At 45.4% G+C, this 13714-nt stretch overlaps 1 protein-coding gene across 10 annotated transcripts in view; it reads right to left on the bottom strand.

Moving 5' to 3' along the window:
• The window catches only part of ADD1 (adducin 1), an 87877-nt gene that overhangs the window by 47648 nt on the left and 26515 nt on the right, over positions 1-13714 (bottom strand). For all 10 annotated transcript variants that reach the window (XR_005528428.1, XM_039232061.1, XM_039232060.1 and 7 more), the window contains one exon: positions 149-363. Coding sequence is in view for 9 of the 10 variants with exons in the window: in XM_039232061.1 (XP_039087992.1) it covers positions 149-343 (195 nt within the window). In the remaining variant the exon portion in view is untranslated. The remainder of the gene's footprint in view (positions 1-148; positions 364-13714) is intronic.

Below are 13714 nucleotides of genomic sequence, written 5' to 3'. Positions count from 1 at the left end.
GAGGAGAGGAGGGGGAGGAGGGCACTGGTGCGGAGAGGAGAGGAGGGGGAGGAGGGCACTGGTGCGGAGAGGAGAGGAGGGGGAGGGGAGCACTGGTGCGGAGAGAGGAGGGGGAGGAGGGCACTGGGCAGGGAGGAGCCTCTCTTACAGGGCTCTGCAGGATCATGGACACCCTCTTTTTCTGCTCCATCATATTGAAGTCCTGGCGCAGGTCTGGCGCCATGTTCCTCTCCCGCAGGTACTCTGGGTTGTTCTCGTCCACCCTGTCGAAGTACCTCTCCTTGTGAGGCGCTGTGGTCGGGGGTGGCGAGGTCACCACCGCGGCCCGTGTGTCACCATTCATCGTACAGTCTTTCTCGGCTCCTACAGAATCAACACACAAGACAGTGTTGTGTCAGGGTCAATGTCCAGCAGCACTTCACGGCAAGCACGCCAGCCTGACGAACCCAGTCCCCAGCGCGGCAGCGCAGTGACCCGTGGAATCAGAGCCCTGGCGTGTGAGGCTTCTTTGTGGCCTGGGGCACACGGCTGCTCGGCCGCCTCCCGCCCTTCTGCTAACCCAGGGCGCGCTCTGTCCTTGCCACTGTTCTTCACACACGACAGAACCACCTCACAAAGCAATTATTATGTCTTCTGTCAAAGTGACAAGGAACTCGATGTTAAACTGTGACAAGACGGTTTAAGCGTGTCCCACCCAGATGGGACCTACCAACAGCAGAGTTCATTTCTGAAGAGATCTGATTTATGGTATTTTTCCAAAATTATGTCAGTAGTGATTATGCAAAGGATCTCCAAACACATTTGTATTCACGCAAATGGGAAATGTTCCTCGTCAACATCACCTGACAGTTCAAAGAAGGCAGATCCTGAAAATGTCAACGTGCCCTAATCTGTGACTAACCTAGAAGATGCCCAAATGACTCAAATTTAAAAATCTGTTATTGTGACTACTTATTTACACTTTTTAATCCCAATCTTTCTATTTGAAATGAGGTTCAAATACTAAATCATATCCTTCACTAAGTCTCTACACAGCACCCTTTACTAACCAGTTAAATTACTATTGTTTGTATAAGACACTGAATGACCACTTAACTACACGTACACAGTATTCACTGAGCACCTATTAGGTCTAGCCATTGTGCTAAGCACCAAAATTAATCGGACACTGTCCTCACCTTGGGGAAGCTGCAGTCACAGACTCACTGAGAAAGGAAAGCAGATTCAGAAGTCACCAGCACAGGGACGGCAGTTAAAGCCAGGGAGGAGGGGACACCGGCTAGCAGAACACAATGTGCACACAAGGGGCAGAACCAGCGCCTAGAACAGTCCCAGCATTGGGCTGTATATAAATAAAAGTTTTTTTTAATAAATTAAGAACAAGAAGGAAAGGAAGAGACGGGGTGAGAAACAGACTCGGGAGCCGCGGGCAGAGGTGATGGGGAGCGGACCCAGCTCCTCAAGCCACGCGGGACAAGCAAGGCAGAGCTTTCAGAGTTAGTTAAATTAGCAAGTGAGATGTAACTGGTGCCCGTTCCTTACACGCTACACACAAAATTCATCCCAAATGGAACACAGACCTAAATGTAACAGCAGAATCTGTCCAACTCCTAGAAGAAAACACGAGAGTAAATCCGCGAGGCGCCAGGTTAGGCAAAGGAGAAGAGGAGAAGCAACAAAAAGAAGAAAAGATAACCTGGGCTTCCTCAAACCTAAAAATATTTGGGCTTCAAAGGACACATAAGAAAGTAAAAAGACAGCTCACAGAACGGAGAAAATACTTGAAAATCATGTATCTGTGAAGAGATTTACATCCAGAATACATAACTCTTACCAACGTAATAATTAAAATAATTTAAAAAAACTTGAAAGTCATCAAGTGACCTCAGTGGCACAGCCCAAAGAGCACAAGAACTGAGCGGCCATGAGTGCCTCATTCCTGGTCCACAAAATCATGAGCCACGAATAAGAAGATAATTCCTTTAAGCTGCAAAGACCCAGGACAGCTTGTCACTGACATCACGGCGCTCAGGGAAGGAGTGTGTGCCAGACACCGGTTTGCGCTTGTACATGATCCTCTCAACTCCCCTATTTGGTGGTGTTGGGTTTTTTAAAGACTTTAATTTTAAGTAATCTCTATGCCTAACATGGGGCTTGAACTTACAGCCCCCAGATCAAGGGTCACAAGCTCCACCGACCAAGCCAGCCCGGCACCCGTCCCTATTTGCTGAGACACTACAGTTTTCCTCACTTTGTAGACAAGGGAACTCAGGCCACTCAAAAGAGAAGGAGCAGGGCTGGGATTCAAACCGCAGGCCATCTGCTGCAGGGCTTTTGTGCTTCACCTCTAAGCCACACCGCACGTAATGAGGACGACCAGACCGTGGGCGGGGACAGAGGCAGCAGTGGGGGGGACAATGTCCCCAAAGGGATGAGAAGGAATGAAATCAACAGTGTGAGATGCTACGTGTCTCAGGAGTCAGACCAGTGGCACTGACCCTAGACTACAATGTGAACAGCGAGGCTTTAAAGAGAAGTTTATATGAAAAAAATCTTATGGTATAAACAGCCAAAGAATCAGTTGGAGAAAACTTTTTCTTCAAGACAGAGATCAACTTAAATATTATTCTTCTGAATGAAACCTAAAGATAGGACAGAAATAACAGTATGCTTAAAGTGACACCTTTCAAAGACTCCAAGACAAGGTATAAAAACAATCAGGGACTAAAAATCAACACACAATAAATAAACCCAGGACCTGAATGTAGTCTTTAAAACTTACTCGTCTCTAAAGGTATCCTTTACATTTTTAGTTTAATCTGTTTACTTTAACCTAGTTTGTTCTAAAATAATGACGCAAAGAACAAAATAACAGTCGTCTAAGGTTTCTTCATTAGATGTAAATGAAGCTGGACGTTCTGAGCCAATGAAACAAAGATTCTACTTCAAGGATTAAAAAAAGAGAAAGAAGAATATGCAGTATTGTTACTTCTCTGTTACTAAATGAGTCCCAATTTGAAGACATTTTCACCAATTAATAAAGACACAGGCCACATTTTAGGGGCAACCTTCACTGGTGCTTGGTTCCCAGAGCAAATCACCGAATCTCTGAAAAACACGTTACAGATGAGGCCGAGACTGCTCTCTTTTTACTACAAATTGCCATGCGAATGGAGTAAGACACAGAGTGCAGACCAGATATGCGTGTGTTCCTTTCCTTCAACAGGGAAGTCTATAAATTTAAATCAAAACCAAAGTATACATATTCTGAGCCTAATAAGAATAAACATGATTCCATTTTTTAAATAATTTTTAATGTTTGTTTTTGAGAGAGCCACAGAGCATGAGTGGGGGAGGGGAAGAGAGAGAGACACATACACAGACAGACAGAATCTCAAGCAGGCTCCAGGCTCCAAGCTGTCAGCACGGAGCCCGACATGGGGTTCGAACTCATGAACCACCAGCCCACGACCTGAGCCAAAGTCGGACCCTTAACTGACTGAGCCATCCAGGCGTCCCGAACATAATTCCATTATTAAAGCACAAACCTATTTTTGTCAATTATGCCCTCAAGTTTCATCAGCTTAGCTTTTAGAAGCATGTTAAGACAGCAAATTTTTCTAGGAAGGTCTCTACAACTAAGTTATTACTTAATCCAAATTTAAAAGAAAAGAAATTGGGAAATACAGATGCAAAAAAATATCTCCCTCTCTCTCTGACCCTCCCCTGCTCACGCTGTCTCTCTCTCTCCTAGAAATAAATAAAAATAATTAATTAATAAAATAATAATTTAAAAGGTAGTAACAAGCCCAATAGTTGTTAATGTCTAACAATAGATGAATGGTTATAACATAAATATTAAAATCTGCTCAATATAATATTATGAAACTATAGATTCTTTGGCATGAGAGATTATACCATTTAAGTGAAAACCTGTACATTTTTCTATTCTATATATAAATTCATCAATACTATAATTATGATCACACAGACAAGATGCCGCAATAGCAAATGAGCTGCACTAGAGCTGAGTAAATTGATAAAAGACAAGAATGGATCACCATTTCTCTATCTCAATACTCTATCAAGTTGCTCTAATTTTACCTGTGTAAAAAGTTGAAGGGGCGCCTGGGTGGCTTAGTCGGTTAAGCGTCCGACTTTCGCTTAGGTCATGATCTCGCGGTTCGTGGGTTCGGGCCCCGCGTCGGGCTCTGTGCTGACTGCCAGCTCAGAGCCTGGAGCCTGTTTCAGTCTGTGACTCCCTCTCTCTCTGACCCTCCCCTGCTCACGCTGTCTCTCTCTCTCCTAGAAATAAATAAAAACATTAAAAAAAAAAATTAAAAAAAAAAAAAAAAAAAAAAGTTGAAGATTTCACTAATCTTCATATGTTGATACTTAAAATCGATGAAATCTCTGGGAACAATCCATTCAAATACACAATCGCACTCAACAGAACCCAAAGGTCTGGATGAATCTTGACTACCAAGCTTGGCTTGCCCGCGTGACATCTCGCACCCACCCCTGCCCATGTCACTCCTGGACACACAACTGCCTCCTAATTAGTTTCCCTACTTCCTGTCTCCCAATAATCCCCACTCCAACCCATTCCCCCAGCGAAACCAGAGAGTTGCAAATCCCCCTGCTTAAAACCTGATGGCTAATAAAAGGTCTTTATCTGAATCCTGATCTAAATCTAAAAATGACATCTGAAACACTTACATTTGAACATCAACCAGTCTTGGATGGCATTAAGAAATTGTTAAAAATTGAGGTGTGACCTTATTATGGTTATAGTAGCTACGTAAGACGCACATAGAAATACTTATAGATGAAATAACATAACATCAGAATTTGCTTAAAGCTTCTCTGTGGGGAGGAAGAGTAAAGCTTACGCAAAACAAACAAGACTGGTCCGGAGCTAGTAACTGTCGAAGCTGGATGGAGGATAAAGCAGGATTCACTACATATTCTGTATGGTCTGAAAGGCTCCATAATTTTCCTTGCTCTTAGAATAAAGCACCTCTCAAAACCTTACGTAAAGCTGGTCTCTGCCGGCCTTCAGATGAACACATTTCAGCAAGTTCCTTCACACAGAAATCACTGATACTGGGACGAAAGGATATTTTAAGATTAACCTCCCTTGTCTAATGTCCCACAAGCTGCCACTCTGCCTCATGCATTATTTACTGATCTGGAAAAGACAAAGTATGCCCTGGAATATTCATTCTTACCAAAGATATTCTAACCCTAAGATCAGAAACCAGACAAATTTTGACTTCTCTAAAATATCTTTGGGCTCATTCTAAAGCTTGTGGGCAGACTCAGTTATTCCTGGCACAGACCTTTTGCTAATGGCCGCCTATTCCAACCGTTCACTGGGTTTATTTCTGAGTCTCTAAAGGCAGAACACTCAAACCAAAGGCTGAAACAAGAAGGTGGCCGTTAACCAAATTCTCTGGATAAAGTGTCTGCTAGGAAGTCACGTCAGTTTCTAATTATCCTTAAAACATTTCTCAGGAACCGTAACGACTGCCAGGTGATAATGAACTTCTCCACGGAAAATAAATCAGGAGTATTGAAAATGCTCACGTGGTGATAAAAGGGGTACTTTCTGCAGGTGTCCTTGACCATCTGACACCTAACTCCAGACAGCCTTTGGAACTGTCACCAGGAGAACAAGAAAAGAAGTGACCTCTGCAGTACCTTCCTTTACTTCTATTATGTCCTGGTGCTTAACAGGTCTCCACTACAGCTACTTTCCTCACTATGTGCGAGGCACTAGAGATCAAAAGTTAGAAAGTAAGTAGATGATGGACAAATAAATGTAACCAAACACTCCTGATGCCACGACAGAAACCTGCTTACATATCAGCAAGGGAGAAGTGTCCGACCGTGGCAGGTAGAAAGAGCAGCATGAGGGTGGTAAGGGCTCAACTGTGTCCCCCTAAAATTCTTTTTTTTTTTTTTGGAAATTAGGGTCACTGCAGATGTAATTAGGTAAAACAAGGCCATAATTGAACAGTTTGGGCCCCTAGTCCAGTATGACTGGTGTCCTTATCAATGAGGACATTTAGATACAGACTTGAACACAGGAAGAACGCCATGTGAGGAAGGTAGGGGTCAGCTGAGGCATATACAAGCCAAGGAACAGCTAAGACTGCCAGCAAGTCACCAGCAGCAAGCAGAAAGGCCTGGAACAGATTTATCCTCACGGCCTCAGAAGGAACCAAGCGCACCGACACCTCAATCTTGCATTTCCGGCCTCCAGAGCTGAGGCACAACGAATCTCCACGGTCTGGGCCACCCAGGCGATGGTGCTCTGTGTCATAGCCCCAAGAAACTAACACAGAGGCTGTGAGGAAAGCCTCATGGAAGAGACGCATTTAGAACTAAGCAGTAGCTTCCAGGAGGCTCAGGGCAGGGAGCAGTCACCTGGTGGACGGTATCTATCAAGCAGGGAAAGGGGCAGAGAGAGAGAATCTCAAGCAGGCTCTGCACTGTCAGCATAGAGCCTGACTCGGGGCTTAAACTCATGAACCATGAGGTCATGAGCTGAGCCAAAACCAAGAGCCAGTCGCTGAACCAACCCAGGCACCCCAAAGAGTGACAAGCTTTTGAACAGGAGGAGCTGACACTGAAGGCTAAGCTCAGGCAAAGGGCCGGGACAGTGCTGTGCGGACAGTGCACATCCTGGCTGGCACCGGGGCTGGGAAAGCAGACACAAAATCCAGGGCCAAAAATTCTCGATAAGCTCTTAGAAACCTACAAGTCTGGAACCCTCCAAGTCTGATGCCAGCCAACGAAAGAGGAGTCCCTAGTATCTCCTGGCAGGAGGGAGTCCAACGTGGGTGCACTCTACCAAATAAAACAGACACGAGCATAGTGAGTGAGAAGCCCTCACCGCCCACAGTACCAGCCTCGCTCTCCACTCCCGTAGCAGGCAAACACCCACCTTGTGTGTGAGATTCTTCTCCACCGGTTCCGGCTGACTGAGTGTCGTGCCCCGCAAGGGACCTCGATGCTAAGTAAAAGCCTTTAATAACTCTGATCGGATCACTTCTATTCCTGTGTCTCCGGATGTCCCCTTGCTGATGAAACTGCTCAAAAGTCCCCTTTAAAATAATCACTGCTTACTATTTGGTTAAGTGCTGACTTAAACTTCAATTGTACACGTATGAACTCATGCGTTCCCGCAGATGAGATTACAGAGGCACAAAGCAGGGAAGTAGCCAGCACAAGGTGACAGCATCAACTCCAACTGCCGGCTCCAGAGCGGCTGCTCCAGACACCACACACTAACCCCGCCCACATGTCGTCCCAGCACAGATCAAATTAGAAAAGAAAGAAAAAAATAAAAAGTAAAATTGAATCAAAGCAATGCTTCCCAGCCTTGTGGCCCACATTTATGCTCCTTTTAGTCAGGAAATGATATGGGTGGGTCATCCTGGGCCTCTCTCCCCTGACGATGAATGCTTAATCAACAAGTTCCCAGCCTAAATCTTCCACGGTTTATTTCATTTTTGTATACAGTCATATATACCAGCTGTTGTTCTTTTAACTATGGTTTCTTTAAAGCTTCCTCTCTTTTTTAATGTTTATTTCTTTATTTTGAGAGACAGAGAGAGCTAGCAGGAAGAAGAGCAGAGAGGGAGAGAGACTCTTAAGCAGGCTTCATGCTCGGCACGGAGCTCGACGCTCAACGCAGGGCTCAATCTCACGACTGTGAGATCATGACCTGCCAAAATCAAGAGTAGAACTGAGCCACCCCGGCGCCCCTAACTATAGTTTCTTAATCAATCCTATGGGGTACTATTACAGAGTCTAGTTGCTTGTTTAAGGGTGCAGAGCCATAAAAGGTAAAACAAGAATTTGAAAGTAAGACTACGGTTTGGAGCCTGTAGTCACATGCTGACGACGGGGCCCTCCGCCCAGGCAGTGGCCAAGCCCCTGGACCAGACGTCAGTGGTCAGTCCCACTCCTTCCACTGCAGAACTTCAACAAGGACCAAGTCCTCATCCATAAAGTGGAAATATCTCCCTAACGTAATGAATCAAATGAGACAATGCAGCCTAAAGCACCTTGGGGGGAAATGAGAAAATGAGATAGAGAAATAATTATCATTTCTATGACTCTCAAACTCCACACCTGATTGTTCTAATCCAGCTGAGGACAAGCACCTAGGAAGCGCAGGGACTTTAGGGCAGCGCCAAAGGCCCCCCCGCAGAGCGCCGTGCCCCCACCCAGCTCCGCCCACTTGAACAACCCTGTGAGAGCTCCTCATTTGCAGGTGAAAAACGGACTCTGACTTTCAAGTTCCTGACACTTCAAGACAAATAAAGGGTCAAGTCAGGCTGTGGACCCAAGACCACTCGGTCCAAATGCCGAACTCATCCCTCACCTGCTGTACAAGAAGTGAAAGCTGAACACTGGCCAAGGGCAGGAAAGCAGAGCACTCTCTCCCTGCCGCTCCGCACAGAACAGGCCTCAGTAAAGATCTGTTCAGCGCATGAACGGTGAAGAAATACAAAGTCATCCTCCACCGGTGATTTCACAAACTTTGCTTTCGCCCAGAAAAATTTTAACGTGACATCCAGCACTTTCCGATGGCACATGTGCTCATGTTGATGAGTTTACTCTCAAACAAGTGCTTTTTTTTTCCTTTTTTAGAAGATTCTATTTTTTGAGTAATCTCTATCTCCAACATGGGGCTCAAACTCATAACCCCAAGATCAAGAGTTGTAAGTTCCACCTACTGAACAGCTGCGCGCCCCAAACAAATGTTTTTCGAGAACATGAGGCTCCTGGGTGGCTCTGTCGGTTGAGCTTCTGACTTTGGCTCAGGTCATGATCTCATGATTCATGAGTTCAAGGCCCATATCGGGCCCTGTGCTGACAGCTCAGAGCCTGGAGCCTGCTTCAGATTCTGCCTCCCCTTCTCTCTCTGCCCCAACCCTGCTCACACTTTGTCTCTCAAAAATAAATAAATGTAAAAAAAAATTTTTTTTAATTAAAAAAAGAAAAAAATAAGAAATCCCACAAAGGAAACTGCAATTCAGATTTCAAGAGAGGAATCTGGGAGAAAAATTTCTAAATACGGTGCCTCACAATTTAACAAATAACCCCCACTCCACAGCGGAGTCTCCATAGCCATTACTATTCTGATGCACAACTCTAAGCCATGTGCCCTGAACCAGCACATTTAATCAAGGGCAAAACTTAACTTCATCCTCTGGCACATCCTCTGGTAGTGCCTACGACTTTCTCTATTTTTGCTCCTTCATGATCCTATTACTGTCCTTCAATTACTATTTTTAGTTTTCACTATATTTTTATTGAAGTAATGGAGTTTTACTGAAACAAAAGTCTTCCTGGATTTCATTCTATGAGAGTGGCTTACTAATCACTAAGGGTCTGAGCTGGATTTCTGTTTCTCTTTCTGGGGGGGAAGAAGGTGGGGAAGTCTGGCAAGGTTATATGAAAGATTAAACATACTGACCACAAAAACAAACAGTTTTTTCAGAACATAATGGTCAGTAACTAAATGTTCCTATTTGTGAAGTAATTGGTTCCTGTGAAAGACAAACGATAAAAGGGGACTTTGAAGATCGTCAGCTAGGGCTCACAGACGGAGGCCCAAGTGCCAAGCGCACTAAGAAATGCATATTCTGCACACGCGAAGTCGAGCTGCGAGCGCCTTTATTAACTCTGGGACTTCGGAAAACCGTGCCAGGTTTTCCTCTTTGGAGCTAGTCAGGAAGTACTTAAAATCACAAGCATAAGCCTAAGGGAAATTCTGCCAAAAGTATATTCTCTGAAATGTAATTATGCCCGCTGATGGAAAATGAAAACCTTTACGCTATAATTATGAGCACACAAGTTTGTAGACGGTCTAATTCTCACAAGAATAAGAATATACTGTCAAGTGAAAAAGGCAAAATGCAAAGAATGATGTATGTGTGGTGGCTTTTCATGGGGGAGAGGAGAGATAAAACAATACCTGCATTTGCCTGTATTTGCATAAAGAAATGAAAGAGGAATACACAAGAAACAAAGTGGTGGTTCCCTTGTACTTGTAAGAAGTGAGAAGGACCTGGATAGAGGGAGGACACAGATGCAGGAGAGTCTTTACTGCTTATATATATATATATATATATATATATTTTTTTTTTTTTTTTAATTGTAATTCATAGGGACACCTGGGGGGCTCAGTAGGTTAAGGATCTGACTTCGGCTCAGGTCATGATCTCAGTTTGTGAGTTCGAGCCCCGTGTTAGGCTCTGTGCTGACAGCTCAGAGCCTGGAGCTGCTTCGGATTCTGTATCTCCCTCTCTCTCTGACCCTTCCCTGCTCACACTGCCTCTCTCTCTCTCTCAGAAATAAATAAAAAGCATTAAAATTTCTTAAAAATATATATAATGAACAGAGTACACAGTACATTGTATTTCCAGCAGCATGATGATACCAAACATTTGTTCCCGGTTTTATAGTTTAATATACACTGTTATAAGTCTCAGTCCTGACTGTACAGGTGATAAAGTGTGAGTTCTAAGCGAATGTCTCACCCTGAGAAGAGACCACAAGAACAGAGTTGACAACGTAAAGGGTTAAATGAGCCCCTCCCAGTCTCTCCTCCAAAATGATTCTGTTCTTATCAGAATCATCTATAACTGAATTACTTCTTTACAGCAGTACTGGCTGATTAAAATGGTGTATTTCTTTAAATCCATATTGGTTCTACTTTGCAGCCATGACTTCCAACTTGCCAAAAGTCCTGGAGTTCCTGCCCTCGTGGTACCAAAGGGCACTTCCTTCTCTAAGACGCAAACAGATCCAATGCACGTCCCCTGGGTGCTGGAGAAGGGCGGGCAAGGCTTGGCGCTAAAGAAGAGGCCTGCTATCGCACTGGCCTTGAAGCCTGCAGCTGTTAGGGGAACGTGGCCCCACTTGCTAATGGCGAGAGACAGGCCAGGCTTTCTGAACTCCCGTGGCCTAACGGCGTCTCACCCTATCTGGTGCACAGGAGGGGCTCCGTAAGTGTGTCAGCCTGAGGAGTCAGGAGGCAGCAGAGCAGACGTGAGGACCTTACAGTCTTTCTGACTCGATGTTGTAAAGGTCTCCGTAGTAGACCCCTTAAATCTGACCCCTTCATTTTATAAATTTTTTTAACGTTTATTTATTTTTGAGAGACAGAGGGAAACCAAGCATGAACTGGAGAGGGGCAGAGAGAGAGACACACACACAGAATCTGAAGCAGGCTGCAGGCTTTGAGTTGTCAGCACAAAGCCCGACGTGGGGCTTGAACTCATGAACCGCGAGATCATGACCTGAGACCAAGTCAGAAGCTTAACCAACTGAGTCCCCCAGGTGCCCCTGACCCCCTTCAGTTTAAAAGCAGGAAACCTGAGGCTCAGAAAAGGAGAAGGTGGGGCGCGTGCGTGGCTCAGTCAGTTAAGCATCTGGCTTTGGCTCAGGTCATGATCTCACGGTTCATGGGTTCGAGCCCCACAACCGGCTCTGTGCTCCAGCTCAGAGCCTGGAGGCTGTCTTCAGATCCTGTGTCTCCCTCTCTTTCTGTCCCTCTCTGCTCGTGCTGTTTCTCTCTCTCTCAAAAATAAATAAAACATTAAAAAAAAATTTTTTTAAAGAAAAGGAGAAGGCTCAGCACACAGGGAATCACTGGCAGACAGCAGCAGCCTAGTGTGTGTCTAGGGTCTGATCAAGGCCAAATGAGAGTAACTAATTGTGTAACCCTGGACAAGTTACTTTAACTTCTCTCTGGGACTCAGTTTTCTCATCTAAAAGCTGGCTGTGGTGCCGGAAACCTTGAGGGGTATTTATTGTAAAATCCAAAATGCTGTCTGGAGAGCACTTAGCAGTGTTTGGCAGACAGTGTACACATTACAAACGGCGATGATTACTGGACACGCCTAGGACGTAGGACGCACACATACACACACATATGATTTATTCCTCACTATCGCTACCACTATGTTAACATCCAAATAACCTCTGAAGTCTTTAAAAATTCTGGATGATATCTGAAAGGAGAAATTATGAAAAGCCTTAATAACCATAAACCAAAAAAAGTCAAAATCAAATTCAGACAAAGGAAAATTATGCCTCAAACTGCATACCTTCATTAGTTTTCACTTTTCAAAATGGTGCCATTTCCATAGACAAGACACTACTGCAGTGGAGGGGACAGTCCCAGCTCGAAAAGGCTCCGCACTCAGCCTGCAGACACGTGACAGACCCTGGCAGAGGGGCAGGCCGACGGGGGTGGAAGGGGAGAAGCGCTGCGGGCGGGGCCGGGAAGACAAGGAGGCGGGCAGCGGGTGGCAACGTTGAGGCGGCGGCGGAAGGGGACTCGGGAAGGGGACATCGCAGACGCTGAGGGCGTGTGGACACTCCGGGCACAGGGGCAGCCAGAGGCAAGGCCAGGAGTGAGGACCGGCATTTGCCTGGGGATAAAACCAAGCTTGTTTCTCATCGTTTTCTTCAAGCATTAAAATATTTCATTTACATTCTGGTAAATAAGCAAACGAAGATACGAAAAGGTCCACTCAAACCTAACTTGTCCAAAACACGACTCTGTCTCCCCCTAGTCTGGTCTCCCTGCTTCTACCCTCGAACCCCTATAACTTGTTCTCCATAAACACCGAATCAAACCATGTCCTGCCCCTGCTTAATACCCCCCGATGGCTTCCCACAGTCCCTGGAATAAAGCCCAAACCCCTGACCGCAGCCGGCAGGGACCCTCCTAGGGCGGGGCCCCCAGCCATCTCTCTGCCAGGATGTCCCAGATGCGTTAGCCTCCCTTCTGTCCGCAAACACACCCACCCGACCCCTCCCAGCCTGACAGCCGGACACCTGCCCTCCTCTCTGCCCACAACAAACGTACTCCAGCTTCGCCGAGTGTCTTACTCCGCATTTTAGGAGTAAGTTTTTAGTCAAATTTCCCCTCTAAGATTTGAGATTAGTTTCCCTGCCTACCCTAGAGTAGCCCCTACTCCCACCTCTGTCAAATCACCCTGGGTTTTCTTTGCCTTCAATGTACTCATCACCACTTTCAGAGCACGACTCTGGAGCCAGACTGCTTGAGTTCAAATCCCAGCTCAGCCATTTACTGGCTCTGTACACCTGAGAAAATTTCTCAACTTCTCTGGCCTCATTTCCCACATGCGAAGTAATAAGGTCAAAGGACAGTACCACCTCAACGCATGTAAAATGCTTAGTATCCGACACATAGGAAGCATTCAAGTGTTCGTTATTAGCATTACTGTCAGAGATTAGTATTACTGTCCCACTAATAGCATATAAACCCAGCAGGCAAGACTCATCCGTACCATTCACTCCTGTATTCACAGGCTCACACTTTATACACATAAATACAGGGGAAGAGAGAGAGACACACACACGTCCAGTCTAACATTCTGGATTGGTAATGCTAATCTAAGCATCTGGATTCTAGAGCATCTGACTGTAAGAAAAGCATCATTTTGCTTCATTTAATCACAACTGACGTATGACTGAAGAGACCCTGGGGACACAGGCAGCTAACTAAACTGACTCCAAATCTCTGTCTGCCACTCACGAGGAAGCTCCAGACAGCAAATGGACAATCTGTATATCAAATTGGGTTCTGTGTTTAGAGGTGCCCGGGTTTTACATTTCCAAGACTTACGTCAATTCCCAAAGGCGGTGGCTCTACGTG

The sequence above is a fragment of the Hyaena hyaena genome, unplaced genomic scaffold, assembly GCF_003009895.1.
Source record: "Hyaena hyaena isolate Hyena2069 unplaced genomic scaffold, ASM300989v1 scaffold_63, whole genome shotgun sequence".
In the NCBI taxonomy this organism is placed as follows: domain Eukaryota; kingdom Metazoa; phylum Chordata; class Mammalia; order Carnivora; family Hyaenidae; genus Hyaena; species Hyaena hyaena.
Note: the sequence above shows the minus strand (reverse complement) of the source record. Positions and strands in the feature narration are given on the sequence as shown.